The 20803-nt window shown below is 45.4% G+C and overlaps 1 protein-coding gene across 3 annotated transcripts in view; it reads left to right on the top strand.

Moving 5' to 3' along the window:
* The window catches only part of SPATA17 (spermatogenesis associated 17), a 108851-nt gene extending 89360 nt beyond the window's left edge, over positions 1–19491 (top strand). For 2 of the 3 annotated variants that reach the window (XM_029047405.2, XM_029047408.2), the window contains one exon: positions 17998–18140. In XM_029047405.2, the coding sequence (XP_028903238.1) occupies positions 17998–18078 (81 nt within the window). In that variant the 3' untranslated portion in view covers positions 18079–18140. Of the gene's footprint in view, positions 1–17997; positions 18141–18899 lie in introns of those variants that run through there. The other variant, XM_029047406.2, reaches the window with a different exon arrangement.
* Positions 19492–20803: the final 1312 nt, after the last annotated feature.

Genomic DNA, 20803 nt, shown 5'->3' with positions numbered 1-20803 from the left:
TTCAGTAACGGCCCACAGTTCTTTCTCCCCAGGGGAGCTCCTTGGCTTTGTATCAGTGTTTGCCAGCTACGGACTTGTACATTTCCTCAGGGTTCTTCGAACCGATCGTCGCCAGTCCAAAGCGCTCTGTTGTTTCCGAGAAGCGGCTCGTAGTCACCTATGTGTTTTCTCGGGTTAATTGCTTCCAGAGCACGGTCATCAGCATATAAGAGCCCCTGGGTGAGTGATTAGCGGCTTCCAAGGATGCCCTCAGCCAGTTTTCATCGGAATAGTCTCCCAGAGGATTGGGCTCATATCTAGATAGCAGGTTCCAGACTCTCTGTTGTTTCTTTAAGCGTGGCTATGAAGAAGAGTCGAACAGACGGCTTCCTCTGCTCAGACGGGGCCCACTCCAATTCTGATACGGTGGGCCGTGACATTGTGGAGTAACAGCTTGATAACCTTTTCGGGGATAAAATCCCAGGAGGGTAAAATACTTCCACGGCCCCCACTACGCTTAAGAAATGTCAGGGTTCATCAGACAGAAAGTTAAAAAGAAAGACAACGATAACTTTGTGGTGAAGGTTACTTTAAGCGGATACTCATTTGGAAAAAAATACTACAAAGTAGTGATGAGAGGAAGAGTCAAGCTGTTCAGTAATGTTATTTGCATTGAAACAGATACCATCACCACTTTCCTAATCAAATCCAGTCTAGTAGTTATTTGCAAAGGGGTTTTTCAGCAACTAGTTGAATATTTTATGAAATTTGATTTTGTGTTCTATAATTTCTCAGTGGGAAAATATGTTCCCTTGATGATGATCTAGGGCTTAGAAGAATAAATGGATTCTAAGGAGAAAATTAGATGGTACTTATTATACTGCCTAACTAGCAATCCACTGTCATTTGTCTGTGGCATGATAAATGTCACGCTTCTCCTACCTTCTTTATTTCATCATGCACCTTGCATATAAGTGGCACTGGGAGAAAGTCTTCCCTTGCTCCTCTATCTATTGTTCCTCCTACAATGATGTTTCTCCTAGAATGATTTGAATACCTTTCCTTCTTATCAATCCAGAGCTTTACTTACCTTTTCCAATCATTTTTGTTGGTCATTTTACTTACCAAATTGCCAATCTTCCTGCTCAAACCTTATTTGTTAAGAAAGTAAATACATTGAAAGAAATATTTCAAGGTTAATAAAAAGAAGCAAATGGCCAGGCTTGCATACACATCTAAAAGCCAAGTTAATCAGACGAGGAGAAGCAAAGTATAGTGGGCCGGGAACATGTCTCCCGACTCCGCGTATCGTACACTCCCGGTTGCTCGGTGCGGTGCTCTGCACACGCTAAGCACTCAGATGTGATTGACTGATTGAGAGTTTGGAGAGAGAAGTTAGTTTATTGCCTAGCATACCCATTCGATAATACACCCATTGAATTTGATTTTTCCCTGCTTATTTCGGGCACGTTTTTTTTTTTCGCTACTTCTCGTTCTACAAAGACATTCGGAGATGACAATGCTTTAGGAATAGTTTAGGGAGGGAGAGTAGATGGAACAATTATTCCTCCCCACCGACTCTCTAAAAAGCACTGTACTAAATGTTTGAGAGCGTACAATAGAGAAAATAGACAAAAATCCCTGCCCTCACGGAGCATACGGTCTAGCAGGAGAGACAGACATTAAAATAAATTAGAGGCGAGGTAAGCAACTGGGTGCGGGGATCTGTACATAAGGGCAGTGGAGTTGGGGATGAGCCGTGGTTTTTGCTTTCAGAGCTTTTTGGGCAAGGCAGGTAGCTTAATCCCGGCTCCGCCGCTTTTCTGCTGTGTGGCCTCAGTTACCTCATCTGCAGAACGGGGATTAAGACTGTGAGCCCCATGCGGAACAGGGACTGTGTCCAACCTGATTAGCTTTTATCTACCCCAGCACTTAGAACAGTGCTCGACACATAGGAAGCGCTTAACAGATACCACCACCATCATAATCATCGACTGGCTGTTCTCCACTTTGGCTGGAACTGGAGCAGATCTTGCTGTCCTTCCCATTTTAATTTAATCATTATTTTCATTTGTGGGGTGATTGTTTTGGGTGCGTCTGGTCGGGAGAAGGCATTTTGCCCTCATTGTATTTTCATTTTTAACTAGTACTTGCGGGAACATCTGGCGCTCCTGATATTTAAAAGATAAGCCATTGATGTTGCTTGTCTAAGTAGTGTTCGTTAAAAGCGCTTCCAGTCTTCCCGACCATTTAATAGGCCTTTAAAACAATCCTCTCCCTGAAATAAGAAGTTTTATTTTTCCAGAGGTAAATGGAACTTGAACTCTTTGGGTTTTAAGTTCAGTTTAAACCTAGAACCCAGAAAATTCAGTTAAGTCCTGAACTTGACTTAGGTTATCTCTCCGAGTACCATCGCCCCTACATTTGCCAAGCCGGAGTTACAGGCTAGAAAATAGAATTACATTACCTGTTACATTGAAGTCAATGGACCAGCAGAGACAGAGACTAATATCCCATGTGAAGTTCTCATGCTTCCAATACCAAAAGCGAAATATTGTACCTGAGACACACTTTTCAACAAACCTCTTCTTAATAATCTTTATCTTACAAGGTCATGTCTTCTGTAACCCGTGATTCAGGGAGAAGGCAAAAGACTCATTTAACGGTAGATATCATATCGCCCAACTAAGAATATTGGTATGATATGTATGTTAGAGTAATCCTATTATAGAAATAGAGTTTCCTTTATATAATCCAGCGTGGCTCAGTGGAAAGAGCCCGGGCTTCGGAGTCAGAGGTCAAGGGTTCGAATCCCAGCTCTGCCACTTGTCAGCTGTGTGACTGTGGGCAAGTCACTTCACTTCTCTGTGCCTCAGTTACCTCATCTGTAAAATGGGGATTAACTGTGAGCCTCACATGGGACAATCTGATCACCCTGTATCTCCCCCAACGCTTAGAACAGTGCCCGGCACATAGTAAGCGCTGAACAAATACCAGCATTATTATAATCCTTCAAATGCCGATTCTTCTGATCCATAAAACCTAAATCTGCTCAGGTCTTCCAAAACATGCATTTTCACTATGCATTTTGGTTAGAACACTGTTGGAAAATTAGAGATTTGTCCAAGACTAGCATGTTTGGTTACAGTGGGACAGTGTCTGAAGAAATGGCTAATATGCATGTGTGAGGAGTCAGGATGGGGGAGTACTTTTGCCCCTGCTTAATTGAAAACTGGGTGACCTGACAATAACAAAGTTTTTGAAGGTCTCGAGTAGCAATAATAGGCCCTGATCTCTCCCCTTCTCTAAAATCTCACATTTGCTTTAGCCTCCAGGACACATCTATCTGGATGTCCCACCAGCATCTCCAGATCAATATGTCCAAAACTGAACTCCTCCTCTCCTCTCCAAATCCTCTCCTCACCTAACTTTTTCATCACAAGCGCTTAATGCAACGCTCAGCACACAGTAGGTGCTTACCACACAAGATTGATTGTCAGACCTAAAGAAGAACAGTGGATTCAAAAATAATTAATTTGCTGCCTCCTCTATTTACTCATCTAGCGTTCTGCAATGTCTCTTTATGGAGAAATCCTACAGGAATGTTTTATTTTTGCTTAGCAGTGGTAGAAATAGAGAGAAAGGGTAACGTTTATAAATGTGCTAGAACTGCAGCAGATTGTGTAGGCTAGTGAAAGTGTCAACTCTGTCTGCAAGACCGCCCTGCGCAATGATCTCAGTGATGAAGATTTCTGATTTAGGACTTTGGGTCCCTAGAATGCCGTCTTTAGTTACAGACAAGACTTTGACCCAAATGTCCGCCTCCCTTCACCCAGTCTGTGAAGGCCATTTCACGGATTCAGCTAAACAGGTGATGAGGGTCTCAGACCTGAGAAATAAAGAAAAGAAACAGCAGACCACCAAAAAAAAACCCAACAAAAAAAAAAAACCCCTCAACATATTAAAACAGACTTTATACCCTAATGTGAAGCTGCTCGGTTGAGCAGTGGAATGTCAACCCTATCTTTCTTCTAATGCTAAAAGTAATGCACACAGACAGAGTGACAATCACACCACAGCCTCCCATCAGCTATAATTAATCTTTTAGTTAACAGAGACTAGAAAAGCTTCTCATCAGCCCCTTCTGAAGTCTAGGGGACCCTGTTTTTTGATGTTTGCATTCTGAGGAAAATTGTCCCCACCAGTTCTAACAAATTGAAACACCAGGCTAATTATGGCAGCTAATGAAGTGTGTGGAATGGTCACAGCTTGTCGTGAAACTGTTCCTTCAGCTCGGATTAGAGTTTCATCAATCACTTTTTTAAACTGATCCAGAATTGCTTCTGCCCGGTGCTTGGCATTTTTAATGCTGTTTCTGTAATTGGTTTTTTCCCCAAAGCTTGGGCAGTTTTTTGAAATATTACATTCTGAGGACAGGACTTGCAAACTCTAGTTTATAACAAAACATTTCATTATTGCCTCTATCATCTTATCAAATGGTAGAAAGCTAATAAAAGAAGCACAAAAATAAAATGTGATATATTAGTTTTAATCCCGCTAAAGGTAGCAATAAAACATCTACGTGTATGTGTATGTATATATATATATATATGTATTGCATATATATGTATATATATATGAATCATTATTATGGTAGACTGCATGTATATTGCAACATGAGATATGGTTTGTGAGCTGAATACTTCGAATCCACAAAAGTACTCAAATGAAACAAATATGCCGGCCTTCGCTTATCTCCTAGTTGATACCGAATTAAGTGGGTTGATACCTAATTGGAAGGGGTTGCCAGTGCTGCCCAAGATAGAAATTCAATAAAAAGAAACTTGGACCAACTGTAAACGATATTGTCAAAACAGGTAAGATCCAGTAAAAAGGAACACTTATGAACTAAAAACCAAAAACCAATGGACAACGGGTTGGAAAAGACATAGTGCATAGAAGACAGGCCTGGGAGTCAGAAGGTCGTGGGTTCTAATTCAGGCTCCACCACTTGGCTGCTACATGGCCTTGGGCAAGTCGCTTCTCTTCTCCGTCCCTCAGTTACCTCAATCGTAAAATGGGGATTGAGACTTCGAACCCCACGGGGGATGGGGATCGCGTCCCACCCAATTTCCTTGTATCCACCCCAGCGCTTAGTACGGTGTCTGGCACACAGTAAGAGCTTAACGAATACCACAGTTATTATTATAAGTACGTGGGGAACTAGCAATGTAGTGCTATGACTTCTAAGTCAGCGTGGTACTTCGTTGGATTCATTCCTTATATCTACTCGCCGTCTTTTAACTCTTTTCAGTGTATGGTGGCTTGCCTTTCCCTGTTCTGACTGTGAGCTCACCGAGGGCAGGGATTATCTCTTTAACCCAAAGCTCCTGGCAATTGCAGTTAGAGAGCACAGCATGAACTTTCATAAGGACAAGGAAGAAGATCATGATACTGGCTAGTGGGGGGCTAGACACAATTCCGTCCTGTCTTTGTGATGGCGAGAGCTGCCATTATTACTGCTAAAGAAGACTATTCTTCCTCCTCATTTCAGCACTGAAGGATTCTTCCCTCTCCTCTTGATTGTCATTGCAGCTGAGAGGGTTTTTTTTATGGTATTGTTAAGCATTTACTAGGCGCCAGGGACTCTTCTAAGGACTGGGGTAGATACAAGCCAATCAGGTTGGACTCAGTCCCCCGTCCCACATGGGACTCACAGTCTTAATCCCCCTTTTACAGATGAGGTAACCGAGGCATAGAGAGGCGAAGCGGCTTGCCCACGGTCACACAGTGGACAAGTGGCAGGGCGAGGATTAGAACCCAGCTCCTTCTGACTCCCAGGTCCGCGCCGTATCCGCTAGGCTACTCCTGTTCGGGCTTAGGCTCTGCAAAGGCCGGACAGAACCCTGGGAAAAGTGACCATCCCACGGCAACTGTCTTGCTCGAAAACTGCGGGGGTGGGCTAAAGTGTTTAAGTTTAAAGGGAGGGGGGCAATCACCCTCGCACAGAATGTGCCCTCGTTTTAATCTTGACTGCGATTACCGAATTCCCAATGAAAACTTGAAACGTTAAGGTGCTTTGAGAGATCGGTGTTTTCTGTTGATTCATTCCAGCTCATCCTGTTGCTCAAGTGAGCCAAATTAAAAAGGCATCCTCCATCAGTTATAAATCATGCTCAATAAAATCAAATAAAGCCACCATCACGCTGCCTTTAATCTGCTCGAACCAGCCAAGAACTATCTAGAACTAACTTTGATTTGTTAGAACCATGTTTAACCTGCTGGATTAAATTCAGTGCCTCGTCCTACCAGAAGTAATTAAATTTAGCCTTCAAGCAGTCGGGCGATATGAGTCACAATTCACATGCCCCAGTATAAAATTTTACACTGGAGTAAAGCCAACCGTGATGTTAGAAGTATATTCTTCCCTGTTTTACCAGTTGGTGTTATTTTTGATCTCGTCAGCTTCAGGAATGTTTCAAAACGGTTGCCATCTAATTAAAAGTTATCTGCAGATCTGACTTCAGACATTTGGTCATCCCGAGGTAGAAAGGAGAAAGTCACTCCCGTGCCATATCTCATTACATCTGGCCGTGTATGTGAGGCCGCACGTGCGGTCTAGCGAAATAGCATCGTTCAGAAATCCATCCGGACCCCAGACCTAGGGAGTTTCTTCAGGCAGAGGGAGGGGGCTCCGATCTCTCCCTCATTCCACCAGTATTGCATTCCCCTTCGGGATTCACTTCCGACTTGGGTGAAGGGAGATTGGCCGCTTTCAAATGTTCAACTCCAGCCTCCCCTTAATCACCTTAAGCCCCTTGGCTCCCCTTACCGTGTGAAGCCAGCCCTCCTTATCTGGTATTGGCTGCAATAAACTAAAATTGTGTTTTCTTTCTGAAGCATGTCATCAAATCAACGAATCAACCGGTGGTATTTATTGAGCACTTATCATCGGTAGAGCACTGTACTTAGAGCTTGGGAGAGTACAATACAACGGAGTTGGTAGACACGTCCCCTGCCCACGAGGAACGTAAAGCTGCCCTGATTATTCATTCAGTCGAATTTATTGAGCGCTTACTGTGTGCAGGGCACTTTACTGAGCGTGTGGGGAAGTACAATATGGCAATAGAGAGAATCCCTGTCCACAACGAGCTCCCAGTCCATTGCCTGCTTAATTCTGAGAGGGCAAAACATGAGTGATATAAATTAAGTCCTGGATAGAACATTTCCCAGAAGAATTCCTTTCTCGCGACGCCTAACTGAAACTACAAGTGCTAAAAACTGGCCAACCACCCTTTCCCCTAATGATGGATCAACCATCCCCAAGAAATATGAGAGTTGGAAGGGGACGACAAGAGGATTAGAGAAACGGAACTCCTGATACTTCCCCCGCTCCCGCACACACGGTTCAGGGACTCAGACAATCAGTGGCGTATATTGAGCACTCACTGTGTGCAGGACATTGTAGTAAGCGCTTAAAAGAGTAGCGTCTAACAGGGTTGCTAGGCATAATCTCTGCCCTCAAGGAGTTTACAACCTAATGAGCTCCTGTGGCTTCTCACTGATTGAGACTCTTGACTCTGCAGAGGCAGTCAGCATCCCATCTGGGACTGAAAGTTACCAGGCCTCATAGAGGCCGGGCTTGGGAGTCAGAGGTCATGGGTTCGAATGCCCGCTCTGCCACTTGTCAGCCGTGTCACTGTGGGCAAGTCACTTCACTGCTCTGGGCCTCATCTGTAAAATGGGGATTAACTGTGAGCCTCACGTGGGACAACCTGATTACCCTGTATCTACCCCAGCGCTTAGAACAGTGCTCGGCACATAGTAAGCGCTTAACCAATACCAACATTATCATTATTATTATAAGTTCCGGGCTCCAGAGTCTAGGGTTCTGCCAAAAGCGCAGAGAGCTGAAATCCTATAAATCCTAGCATAACGAAGCCCTCTTTACTCATCATTGGTAATGTGGGCCCAGAATTTCATTGAAGGGTATAAACTATGTTTGTATCCTATCTTATTTTCCATTTTGAAATGGTTGGCATAGTTTCCCCATTATGGGATTTTTAAAAAAATCTCACCAATGAGAGTTTCCATTTATTGGCGTATTTCTATATTTGACAAACGTCACTCACGAAAATGCGATAGATACGTTAAGAATTACCTCTAAATCTCCTTGATTTTGAATTGAAGTCGAATGATTTTATCTACACGTTTGTTTTTGAGTTTAAGCTCGGTAAAGTTCAAGAGCACCCAAGTATGAAATAGCTTGTGGGGAAATTCACATTGGCTTCTTAATTTAATTTAGTTGCGGGGGAAAAAAAAGCATGAGTTCAAAAAATAGATCAGAGTTACCTTTTCTGTGGGGAGGCGGGCGAATGGAGACATTAAGCACAGGCAAGCAGCATGCCTTAGTGGAAGGATCCCGGGCTTGGGAGTCAGAGGTCGTGGGTTCTAATCTCGGCTCTGCCACTTGTCAGCTGTGTGACTTTGGGCAAGTCACTTCGCTTCTCGGTGCCTCGGTTATCTCATCTGTAAAATGGAGATTAAGACTGTGAGCCCCACGTGGGCCAACGTGTTCACCTAGCATCTACCCTAGTACTTAGAACAGTGCTTGGCACGTAGAAAATCCTTAAATACCATTATTGTTATTATTATTAAGAGTAAATTCATGAGCTAATTTTTCTTTAGTCTATAATCTTCTCTGCACTACAAATAGGTTTCTTTCAGTCCTCTTATATAACCAGTCAATATGTTGCAAAAATGAAATGGGCAGCTCTGTATAATGGGCAGGATCAATCCTATTTATTGAGCACTTACTATGTGCAGAGCACTGTACTAAGCGTTTGGGAGAGTACAATGCAACAGAATTAGCAGACACGTTCCCTGCCCATAATGAATTTACAAGTCCAGATGGGGAGATAGACATTAATATTCATTCATTCAATAATATTTATTGAGCACTTACTGTGTGCAATGCACTGTACTAAGCGTTTGGGAGAGTGCAGTATGACAATAAACATTTCCATGGAGATCCATACTTTTCTTCCTACTCAACTCAGGTACTGGGCAATCTTGGTTAGCCGCTGTAGCCGGAGAACATTTCCAGAATTTGTAGACCGGTTATAGTCTTGTATGAATTGTAGATGAATCTGATGAAACTGCTCCTGCATTCTGTGCCAGTCTTATTTTTTTTAATAGTATTTCTTAAGCGCTTCCCATGTGCCGAGCACTGTTCTAAACACTGGGGTAGATAAAAAAAAATAGGGTGGACACGGTCCCCGTGCCACTTGGGGCTCACAGTCTTAATCCCCATTTTACAGATGAGGTAACTGAGGCACAGAGAAGTTAACGTGACTTGCCCAATGTGGCAGAGATGAGATCGACTCCCGGGCCCAGAGACGGCACGTGACCCCCTTATCATTTAGGGGTCTCTAAATGAAGAGTATTAAGTGAACGATGCCCCACTCCACCTCGCAGAGATGAATTCAGCTCCCGGCTGACCTTAGAGTGTTGATCTGGACAGGTCTTACCCCGATTCATCCTGTTCAGCCCAGGATCTGTGTTTGGCCTGATTAATTGGATCTACCCCAGCTTACAGCGCGGGGCTAAACAACCACAATTATTATCGCCCGGTTTTATCCAGTCGATAGCTTTTCCGGAAAGGACCCAATTCTTAGGGTGGGCCTAGATTGACCAGACTGTTTGGGGATTAAGGACAATCCAGACCTTCACCCTATCTCTCTAGACCGTTGCGGTCTGGACCCCAGGGTCCACTCCGCACCCTGAATCCAGCCAGCCTTGAGCAGGCAGAGAGTTGGGGTTGCCACAGGCCAGTGTCAGTGCGGCCCTAAACTCACTTCCGCTACTGTTGGCTGAAATGGTGACTTCCCTCGGGACTTAAACTTCTTGCCAATGACGTATAAAACCTAGGAAGCTGAACTGTTTTCCAAGAGGGCTCAAGTCAAAGAATGATAGCCAAGGAAAGAACAAAAATTAAACAGAAGCATCCATGTTAGTGAACAGAGGATTGTAGTTTTAAAACCCCAAAGTGGTAAAAGCCTGCAGATTTAAAGCTCTCGAATGGGAAGGATTTGGTAAAAATGATTGTGCTCCTTTTTGTTGCCCCTGATTTGTTTTAATTGACCATTTTAAATGGATAATGATCACATTCAGCCTTCGCGGATCGTTTTTTTTTTTTCCCCTCCACTTTTCACGGAAAAGTAACAACCTTTCTGTGTAGGCTGTCGTTAACAATCAGGTCCATTTGCCGCTGATTCTTCGTATGCTTTACGAGGGATTTCAACAAGAGAATTTTTAAAATGCACCATATAATGACATCTAATGGCAATTAACATTCTGTATAATTAGAAAAAAATCCAGTTATCAGTAATGAATGATGGCATATTATTAGAGAATTAAAAATATTGAACGAGGCTTAATTGATCACATTTTCCCAGATGTTGTTTGTGACTACCAGTTTAGTAATTTTTCAAATCCATAAGCTTTAATTAGAAATCTTTCATAATTTCTTGCAGAAATGCTGCTTGATTTTGATTCTTTCATTTAAAACCGAGACAGAAGATACGTGCCTGAGCCACTGGCAGTTTCAGGCTTGACAAAAAAAATAGGCATAATTAAAATGAAATATCTGTTGCATAAATTAAACTGCAATTAATATGTTTTCCGCCTCTATTTGGAAGATAAGATTAAAATAGTGTTGTTAGGAGACTTCCCACTGTGAGAATAATTTCATGATTTTTATACGGCACATTATCGTTCACATTCCCACAGTAGACCGACAAGTCGAAAAAAGTTGTTTGATGAAACTATCATACAGAAGGATATAAACTGGCTTTTATGATGGCTCGGCAATATCACTTTTTATTTTAAGATCTAATGACAAGTTGATTCAAAGGGTAAAATTTGCACTTTTAAACTCATTAAAGTAAGTAGAAAATTGCCCACCATTTTCGTCAGCTCATCTTTTTAAATCAGAGAGTTTATTGTTGCCAGTCTTCTTTGGATTTACAGGAGGTAATTAGGAAATGAAGGAGAAATGGGGATGAAGTCCCATTCTCTCCCATCTCCCCTTCCCCCCTCCCCCCAGCACAGCAGTGGAAAGAGCCCGGGCTTGGGAGTCAGAGGTCATGGGTTCGAATCCCAGCTCTGCCACTTGTCAGCTGTGTGACCGTGGGCAAGTCACTTAACTTCTCTGGGCCTCAGTTACCTCATCTGTTAAAATGGGGATTAACTGTGAGCCTCACGTGGGACAACCTGATTACCCTCTATCTACCCCAGCGCTTAGAACAGGGCTCCGCACATAGTAAGCGGTTAACAAATAGAAACATTATTAAACACACACCCAGCTGGGCAAGAAGTAGCATCAAATCCAGTGAACCAGAACAGGCAGGATGAGGAGAAAAGAAGGGGGAAAAGAGCATAACCTCTTACTAACCTAGCCACCAGGGGGGATTTCTTCGGTTATCGTGGGGTACTTTTTTTAGCTGTGGAGGAAGGTAAAGGAAAACGTTCATGGACTTTCCTAACCAAATTCATCTTTAACATCAGAAGTCATTCGTCCGGTGGATGGAAGAAATAAGCCGCCATTTTAATGACCCTCCTCATTTCTCCAAAGTCTCTTGCGAAGATCCGAAATTTACTGGCCGGAATTCATTCAGTAGTATTCATTGAGCGCTTACTATGTGCAGAGCACTGTACTTAGCGCTTGGGATGTACAGATGGGTAACAGAGACGGTCTCCGCCCTTTGACGGGCTTACGGTCTCAAACCTCCTGGGCCAGGTTCAGCCCCTTTCACTAACTAGAATTCTGCAAACCGGCCTCACGGGGGCCGGGATCGGTGTCAATGCGCTCTGTGTGAAAAGGGCAATAGAAGCATTAGGATTTGACAGCCCTTGTTGAAATAAGTGAAATTAATGGAGCCCTTTCCATATACAACAAGGCCCTGGCCCCCCATCGCGTGCCGCTTACACACAGAGAAAAGTCAATACTTTTTTATTACTTGATGCTGACCTACATTCTGCCCTACCAGTGTCAGCCCCACTAATTGGTTTCAGTTGTTAGAAAAGTTTGCCCCAAAGAAACACTGGAGCAGAGAAATCAATCTTTTTTAGGGGAGCTTAGTGGGTTCTGAGCACTTGAAATGACATCTGTGTCGTGCCGACAGAGTGGCTCGTTGGAGTCTTCGGGGGCATGTCAGAAGCCCTTGTTCTCACTGGAAATGGTCTTGACCGAACCTTGCCAAGTTACAGAGCAACCTGACTGAGCCCTGATTTCCTTTTCTCCCACTCCCTTCTGTGTTGCCCTGATTTTCTCCCTATATTCACCCCGCCTCAACCCCACAGCACTTATGTACCTATCTGTGATTTATTTATATTGTCTGTCTCCCCAGCTAGAGCGTCGGCTTACGGCGGGCAGGGAATGTGTCCGCTGTATTGTTCTGTCAGTAAGCGCTCATTAAATACGATTAGTCGATTGGACTGGATTAACGGTTTTGGACTTCTCGTCTGTTTTCTGCTTGAGTTAAAGGACAGCGAGGCTTCCTTTTCGATAAAACTGCTTTTATAGCAAGTTTTACTTGTAACTTAAACACGTGAACTCTTGACCAGTGAAATTCATACGCGATAATGGATAAAAAGGGATCCGAAGAATGGAAAATTAAATTGCTCAGAAACCGGTGGGTAGGGTGTCTTGGCTCAAGAGAGAGAAGGACAACGATTAGAGGTGGGAAAAAAGGAAGAGGTCCAGTAAGAGGAGAAGGCGGAGAGAAGGACACAAGGAGGGGGAGAGAAAAAAGAGCAGTGATAGAGAAAGAGGGAGAAGGTTGTTTTTCAGACTAGGAGAAAATCAGAAGAGAAAATGGATCATCAGAGGTGAAAAAGGACAGTGGGAGGGAGGAGATCACAGGAAATAAAATGAGGTGAGAAATAGGAAGGGTGGAGTGAGTTGGAAAAAGGTTGGAGAATGAGGAAGATAAAAGATTTCAAAGATTAGGAGAGGGGTGAAAAGGAAGCATGGAAAATCGAGGTGGGTAAAACCACAGAGAAACGTCAAAATATCTGGAATTATCGCATGGCTAACGGTTAGTACTGTATTCGCTCTGGCAGGTTTTATCATTTGAGTGGGGAGAAGCCTCGGTATATTCTATCATGTGTGGCTCGTGGGCTTTTCAGCTACAAACTGGCCTTCGACTGCCAGTGTCAGGGCCCTAATGCCAGAAGGCTTTAACAAGGTGCTGTGGAGCACGCTACCTGCAACTACTGTGGTGGGGAAGGCCAACCTTTTTTTTTTTCAACAACTGCATGGGTTCGAATCCCGGCCCCGCCGCTTGCCAGCTCTGTGACTTTGGACGTCGCTTAACTTCTCTGTGCCTCGGTCACCTCGTCTGTAAAATGGGGATTAAGACTGCGAGCCCCAGGTGGAACAACCTGATCACCTCGTATCCCCCCCAGCGCTTAGTACAGTGCTTTGCACATAGTAAGCGCTTAACAAATACCACCATTATTATTATTACTCTCATTGCCCCCATCCTATTTCCCCCCCTTGTTTTATGGTATATGTAAAGTGCTTACTCTGTTCCAGGCACTTTACTAAGCGGCAGGTTGGACACAGTCCATGTCCCACGTGGGGCTTACGGCGTTAATACCCATTTTACAGATGAGGTAACCGAGGCACAGAGAAGTGAGTGACTCGCCCAGGGTCACGCAGCAGATAGGTGGGGGAGCCAGAATTAGAACCCAGGTCCTTCTGACTCCAAGGCCCATGTTGTATCCCTGTCGCCGCTTCAGCAGTTCCACGTCACCGAAGCGCTCAGGGACTCATGCTCCCTCTCCCTAGCACATACCGTGTATCTTTAAATTCTTTTGCTTCCCCCAACTTGCAGTTTATTTTAGTGTCTGCCTTCCCTGCAAGAGTAAGTTCCTTGAGGGCAGGGATTATGTCTACTAACTCGATTATACTCTCCCAGGAACTCAGTAAAGTGCTCTGCGCAGAGTAAGCATTCAATATTGATTAATAAATAGGTGGAATGATTGAAATAATAATGATGATGATCACGGTATTTGTTCAGGGCTTACCCTGTGCCGAGCACTGTACTGAACTGCTGGGACAGGTACAAGATCATCAGTCCCGACACAGTCCCTGTCCCAGATGGGCCTCACGGTTTTAAGGGGAGGTAAGCCCGTCAAACGGCAGGGACCGTCTCTGTTGCCGACTTGTTCATTCCAAGCGCTTAGTACAGTGCTCTGCACATAGTAAGCGCTCCGTAAATGCTATTGAATGAATACTTTGCAAATAGGGAAACTGAGGCACGAAGAAGTTCAGTGATTTGCCCAGGGTCTGTTTCACAGCAGGCCAGAGGCAGGATTGCAACCAAGTCCTCTGACTCCCAGGTCTATGCTGCTTCCCGTAGACAAGGTGGGCCATTCGCTTTCTCCAACCCGTGGTCGGGAAACCATCGTCCTTTCTGGAAATAGGAGTTTTTCTCATTCTGTCAAGTGCGAGGAGGTGAACAGGCCTCAGGTGGATCACGCGAGAGAGGGGAGAGCAACTAGGTACCTTTGGTGTTGAAAATCAGACAAGCTGAATAAAGTTTTTTTCTTAAATCTGAATGAGTACGCCAAATGATATTGAAATAGAATTTAAAATTGCCGAGTAGAATGTTTAAATCTCATTGAGTAGAGATTTAGAGTAAGGAAAAAAATCTGAGAATGAATAGTACCGTGTATCGTTTTCAATCACGGGATGAGAATCTTATATTTTAACCTTAAAACGGATAGCGCGTGCTCAGCCGACCGCAGGGTACTTATCTACCCCATTGGTCCGGGAGGCTCTGCGGAGACGTGGTCGAACGGAACCGCTCTTGCCATCGTCATCGGAGCCAGTTGTTTAAATACACAGTTGTGGCTAACTGGCGAAATGGCTTTAAATAACTAGATAAACAGTGCAGCTGCCAACCCAAAGTAATCTTACACTGAGGGGTGAGTGTGGCACAGGAAATTTGCTCTTTGTCATTTTGACTCGGGTTTGTAAATGGACCTGGGCTTCATTCCAGCTCAAAAAGCGGTTCACTCGAAAAGCCTCCTAAATTGCCCCAAGGAGCTCATTTTGGCAGTGGATCGCTTGCGTTCGGCCAGGCGTCGTAATAGCAAAAGCCGTCCGCTCTGGCGGATGAGGAGTTTGGCAGGATTTAAAATGGCCATCGCCCGGTTTGGTCAGTTTTCAGAAGATCGGTCTTCTTTTACAGAAATGAAAATCTATTTTCAATGGGAAAACGCACCGCAAGGACGTCTCAGGTCGCCGTCTTGCGTTCACTGGCGAATATGTCGTCGAGTCGAGCGAAGCGGATGGCCCCTTGCAAAATCAGATCGTCGACAAATGAGAGGTGGAGGGAGGTCAGAATCGGCTCTCCGAAAACCAGAGTGACGGCGTTGGCAGCTCGCCTCGCCCCAGGGGCTATCATTGGGTAGATCCACCGGGACAGAGTGCTGTGACTGAATCACGGGATCGTTCCCTGTTGGGCAGAGAGGAATGCCAGTGGAATAAGTGTCGTAAAAAGGAATACGAAAGAGTCCAACTCACTAGATAACAATAATAATAATGATGTTGGTATTTGTTAAGCGCTTACTACGTGCCGAGCGCCGTTCTAAGCGCTGGGGTAGATACAGGGTAATCGGGTTGTCCCACGTGGGGCTCACAGTTAATCCCCATTTTCCAGGTGAGGGAACTGAGGCACAGAGAAGTGGAGTGACTCGCCCACAGTCACACAGCTGACAAGCGGCAGAGCCGGGAGTCGAACCCATGACCTATGGCTCCGAAGCCCAGGCCCTTTCCCCCGAGCCACGCCGAACAGCACAAGGGATGTCGATGTATAATTCAGGCACGGAAATAAGTACCCTCCCCCTCGCCTTAGGCATCTAAACCACAGCCGCCGTGGGCTCGTTCATTCAGTACAGTTCATCGTAAGCTCTAGGCCGTAAGGGTGTTGTGGGCGGGGAACGTGTACCCCGACTCCGTTGCGTCGTGCTCTCCCAGGTGCTTTAGTACAGTACTCCGCAAAAATCGATCGATTGCCTACTGTGTACGGAACACTGTACTGGACACTTGGAAGAGGAGGTGAAGATAAATGATACGTTCTCTAGAGAAGTTAACACTCTAACCTGTCCGTTGTTCCAAGTGGGCAAGTTCCGAAGCAAGGAGACTGTCCTTCGGCTAAGCGCCTGCTACGAGAACGACGGTAGACGTTGAGCCAGTAAGTCGGTCGTACTTACTGAACGCTTACTGAGTGAAGAGCACCGCCCTTGGGAGAGTACAGGACAACCTGAAACACATTCCCTGCCCAGACGAGCTGACGGCCTAGAGGGGGAGACAGGCATTGATGTGAATAGATGACAGACGTGGGTGCTTTGGGACTGGGAGGGGGGATGAATTAAAGGAGCAAGTCAGGGTGACGCAGAGGGGAGTGGGAGAGGAGGAGAGGAGGGCTTAGTCGATCCTTGCCCTCTATCCTACGATCCAGAAGGAATCCCCCCAATTTTCAGCCCCGCACCTAGGCCTATCACAGGGACCCGTCACTTGCAGTGGAGTCACGCAGGGTCAGGGTCTGCCAGCAAGATGTAGTTCTGCACCGCTGCAGTTGTTACGGGACTGACCGGGCCACCCGAGAGATAGGCCTCCCTGACGTGACCCACTCGTGTCGGCGTCTATTTTAAGATACGCGAGGCGGCAGAACAGCGGGAGGGGCTTGTTCGAGGCAGGGGAGACGCTGCCAAGAGTAATAGCGGAACCCGAGGAATCCCACTGTGACTTTATGACAGCCTGTTGGCCGGGGATGGCCGGGGCTGATTTTAACGTCATCCTGTGGTCCGAGGCTGCTGAAATATTCATTTGGTTCTATCGAGTGCACTTAGGAACTTGTTTCTAGCCTCAGTCCTCATGAATATACATTTATTCAATTATTCTCTCCTACTACAACCCGGCCCGCACACTTCGCGCCTCTGACGCTACCCTTCTCGCTTTACCTCGATCTCGTCTGTCTCGCCGCTGACCTCTCGCCCGCGTCCTACCGATGGCCCGGAATGCCCTCCTTTCTCGTAGCGGACAGATAATTGCTCCCCCCCACTTCAAAGCCGTATTGAAGGCACGTCTCCTCCAAGAAACCTTCCCGAAGCCCTCCTCTCCTCTTCTCCCACTCCCTTGGGCGTCGCCCTGACTCGCTCCCTTCATTCATCCTCCCTCCCATCCCCACGACACATATGTATATGTCTGGATCTATCTGTAATTTATTTATGTACGTCTAGACTACGAGCTCACTGCGGGCAGGGAACGTGTCTGCTGTTACATTGCACTCTCTCAAGCGCTCAGTACAGTGCTTTGCACACAGTAAGTGCTCAATAAATACGATTGAATGAATGAATGCATTCATTTTGTCCACTCTAGTTGTAAATACTTTCAACTTCGCCTTGCTCACTGGGGTGTAAACTCCTTCGGGGTTAGGGAACGTGTTAATTCATTTTGCGATGCCCAAGCGCCTAGTACAGACCATTTTACCCAGCAGACTCTCCAAAAGATTCTCTTCCTCTCAGTACTGTCGGTGGGAAATCTGAAATGGAATTTATGAGTCTCTTCCATTGCAACCCAGATTGCCCTCGTATTATGAATTCGAATTAGGCTGACATGGTTCTGTTTAAGATTGGAACATAAAGGCACCATCCCTGGCTTGTATACTTTCACCTCCTTTATAAAAAATCCAGTCTGGGGAGAGGGTATATGGAGGGTAAAGTGTTAGGTTAAAGTCTTCAGTATTTTGGAACAACTCTTGTAAATCTCAGAATGTGGAGGGAACCAGAATGAGCATGGTTCCCTCCCCGAAATGCTTCTCTAACCATTTTTACGGAGCGAAAGCGAGGACGGTTTCAATTCTAGGAAACACAGTGATGAATACGTTGTGAAATTCAAGTTCTCAGTTTTACATCTTTTCCTTCCTTTTCCCCTCTCCCCAGGGTTTCAAAACCGTGTTCCCTTCACTTCACCTCTTCGACAGATTTGGAAAAGAATATTCAAAAGCTGGGCAAATAGTGTGAAGGTTTGTGGTTCAATATCATGGAGACTTTTTTTCTAAATAAACAGTTTTCAACAAACTCCAGATCATATTAAGATGCTAAACATTTAAAAGCTATACCTTTTTGGTTAACCTACGGACACTTGATAGAATTTAAGATCACCCGGAGATTTTCAGCCTTTTAAGAAACATGGAACGGTTCAAAATGCAATGAATACCCTCCCCAAGTGACTGGAATACTTTCATAATGTGCTACTTTAAGATATCTCTCCCTCTCCATCCCTGTCACGGGAGATGTTTTTAAGTATTGAAAATTCAGTATCTTCCCAGCTCTGCTACTTGCGTGCTATGTGACCTTGGGCACGTCCATAACTTCTCTGGGCCTCGGTTTCTTATAAAATGGGGATTAAATCCTACTCCCTCTGCTTAGACTCTGAGCCCCACGTAGGACGGAGATTGCGTCCAACCTGAATATCTTGTACCTACCCCGGCTCTTAACACAGAGTAAGCGCTAAACAAAGTCCATCAAATGCCGTCGTTATTATCACGAGCATTAGAGTGCTTGGCACATAATTTTGCTTACCAAAACCCAAAATGTATGGGAAAAGGGCCCAGTACAAAATGGAAATAGTACTTAGCATTTCCACTCCCTCCGATCGACTAAAAATCACTACCGCGGTCTTACAGAAGCGAAGTAGACGTTTGCGCGTACGGTGAACCTGACATCTGTTCGAACCGAAAAAATAGTGCCTATTTTTGCCTTAACGGGTCTAACAAAATCCGACCTGCAAGTCAGAGAAGAGTGGGGGCCCGAGGTCATAACCGTACTCTTGTCTGTTGCAGTTCGGCACCTGAGGGACTGAAAAGCAGCCAGGTGAGATTTTGAAGCCAGAATTTTTTCCAATAAGATTACGTTCTCCGGCTGGGCTCCTACTTGGCTTGGTGATCGAGCTAACAGCTGCTCCCCGGGGGGCCGGGGATTGGGACCTCCGCGCCAGTCTGCCCGGACTCTTGCAACCGGCCTGCGGAGTGGCAGCGGGACGGACGGGTGGGGCTGGTTGCTCGGGAAATCTGCAGTGCTGTCTCTCGGGCCTACACGCTGACCCCTGGCTCCCCGGGGCGGGCTTCTCAAGTGCCCCCCGTGCCCGGCTCCAGAAACGTCGGCCTGATCTTCGAAGGGCAATCCCCGCTCGTGTGAACCCAGCACGACAGAGTACGGATTCAAACCGAGGGAGTTTCAAAACAGTCACCCTGGGCAGTCCTCGGGAGTTCTGCAAGCGTGTTTAGGCTGTCTGAATTCCTCAGTCTTTCAGCTCCGACTTTTAACCCAAACGCCGTGAACCTGGAAACGGAGAAAAGCAGAGATGGAATCAAAGATTCCACATTAGATGCTAGTCTGGGCCGTTAAAATTATCATCTGCCAATTGGCTTCCAACTGCTTTGTGAACATTTTCATTTTTAAGACACTTCACAGCAATCGTATTTTACTTCCCTAAAACAAGATGATGATGATAATGACAACGGCGGTATTTGTTAAGTGCACACTGTGTGCCGAGCACCATTCTCAGCACCGGGGCGGATACAGAGTTATCAAGTCGGACGCGGTCCCTGCCCCACGTGGGGCTCGCAGTCTTAATCCCCTTTTCACAGATGAGGTGACTGAGGCACAGAGAAGTGAAGTGACTTGCCCAAGGTCACACAGCAGACGTGGCAGGGCCTGAATTAGAACTCAGGTCCTTTAGACTCCCAGGCCCGTGCTCTATCCACTAAGCCGCAGAGGCAGACGGTCACCGCAAGGGTAGATCGCGCTAAGCCCTGAACGCCAAATAACCCTGCTCGGTGCCTGGATGAATGAACCTTTCTGGTTATGCGGAGACTTGATTCGGGTTTCCGCGTCACGTGAGCGTATTCGATGACCTGCGGTTACAATTAGAGTAGTTTCCTCAATGATAATGGTTAATGTTTATTTAGTGTATTTCGACCAGGGCGATCTAGGGCAGCCGCAGATATTTGCGTCCTTTTTCACTTGGAGGTTTGGCAGTCTGGCATCTAATCACCCTAATTTATTGGCATATAAAGTCAACAGTTTCAGGGTTCAAAGCCTTGACTGAGTGAAAAGCCATTCCTCTTCATTACAGATCTGAAAAACAAATTCCAGAACTTCATCCTTCATCGGGAAGGACAGCTCGACTTTATACTATTCCGTTTCTGTCATTTAGAGGGGAGTTATGGTCTTCCCCCAGGAAAGCATAATTCCTGGCGATGCCAGCGGGAGCTCCGTCGGAAAGAAAAAAAATGATAGGATTAGGTTAAAGAACCCAAAAGATAATACCGAAAAGCCCCTTTCATCTACTTTCCCCCAGATGCACATAATATATAGTTATCAGAACTTGGTAGCGTCACGTAACGTCTGCAACGGTACGTTTCGGTGTCTTGTGAAATGAGAACTCGGCCAAACTTCGCCAGAGGAAATGAGTATCAGCTACTTTAATTTTAGTAAGTGGTGAGCAACAGGCTTGGACAAGGCCCTCCTTGGAGAATTTAATTTTGCCAGCTAGCCAGAGTGCTTTTGTTTGTTGCAGAGGAGGCTGAGAAGAAGACACTCGCCCCAAACTGTTGAATAAAGATGCTGTGGTAATTTTCAGAGCTATCTATTTGATTGCTCCAATTTCAAGGTAGTTCATCACCCTACTATAATTCACTCTGTGTTCCCTCTTACTCTGTACTGCGTTTTCCCATCAGTCCGA

The sequence above is a fragment of the Ornithorhynchus anatinus genome, chromosome 19 (genome assembly GCF_004115215.2).
Source record: "Ornithorhynchus anatinus isolate Pmale09 chromosome 19, mOrnAna1.pri.v4, whole genome shotgun sequence".
Lineage (NCBI taxonomy): Eukaryota > Metazoa > Chordata > Mammalia > Monotremata > Ornithorhynchidae > Ornithorhynchus > Ornithorhynchus anatinus.
This window is presented reverse-complemented; position numbering and strand designations above follow the sequence as displayed.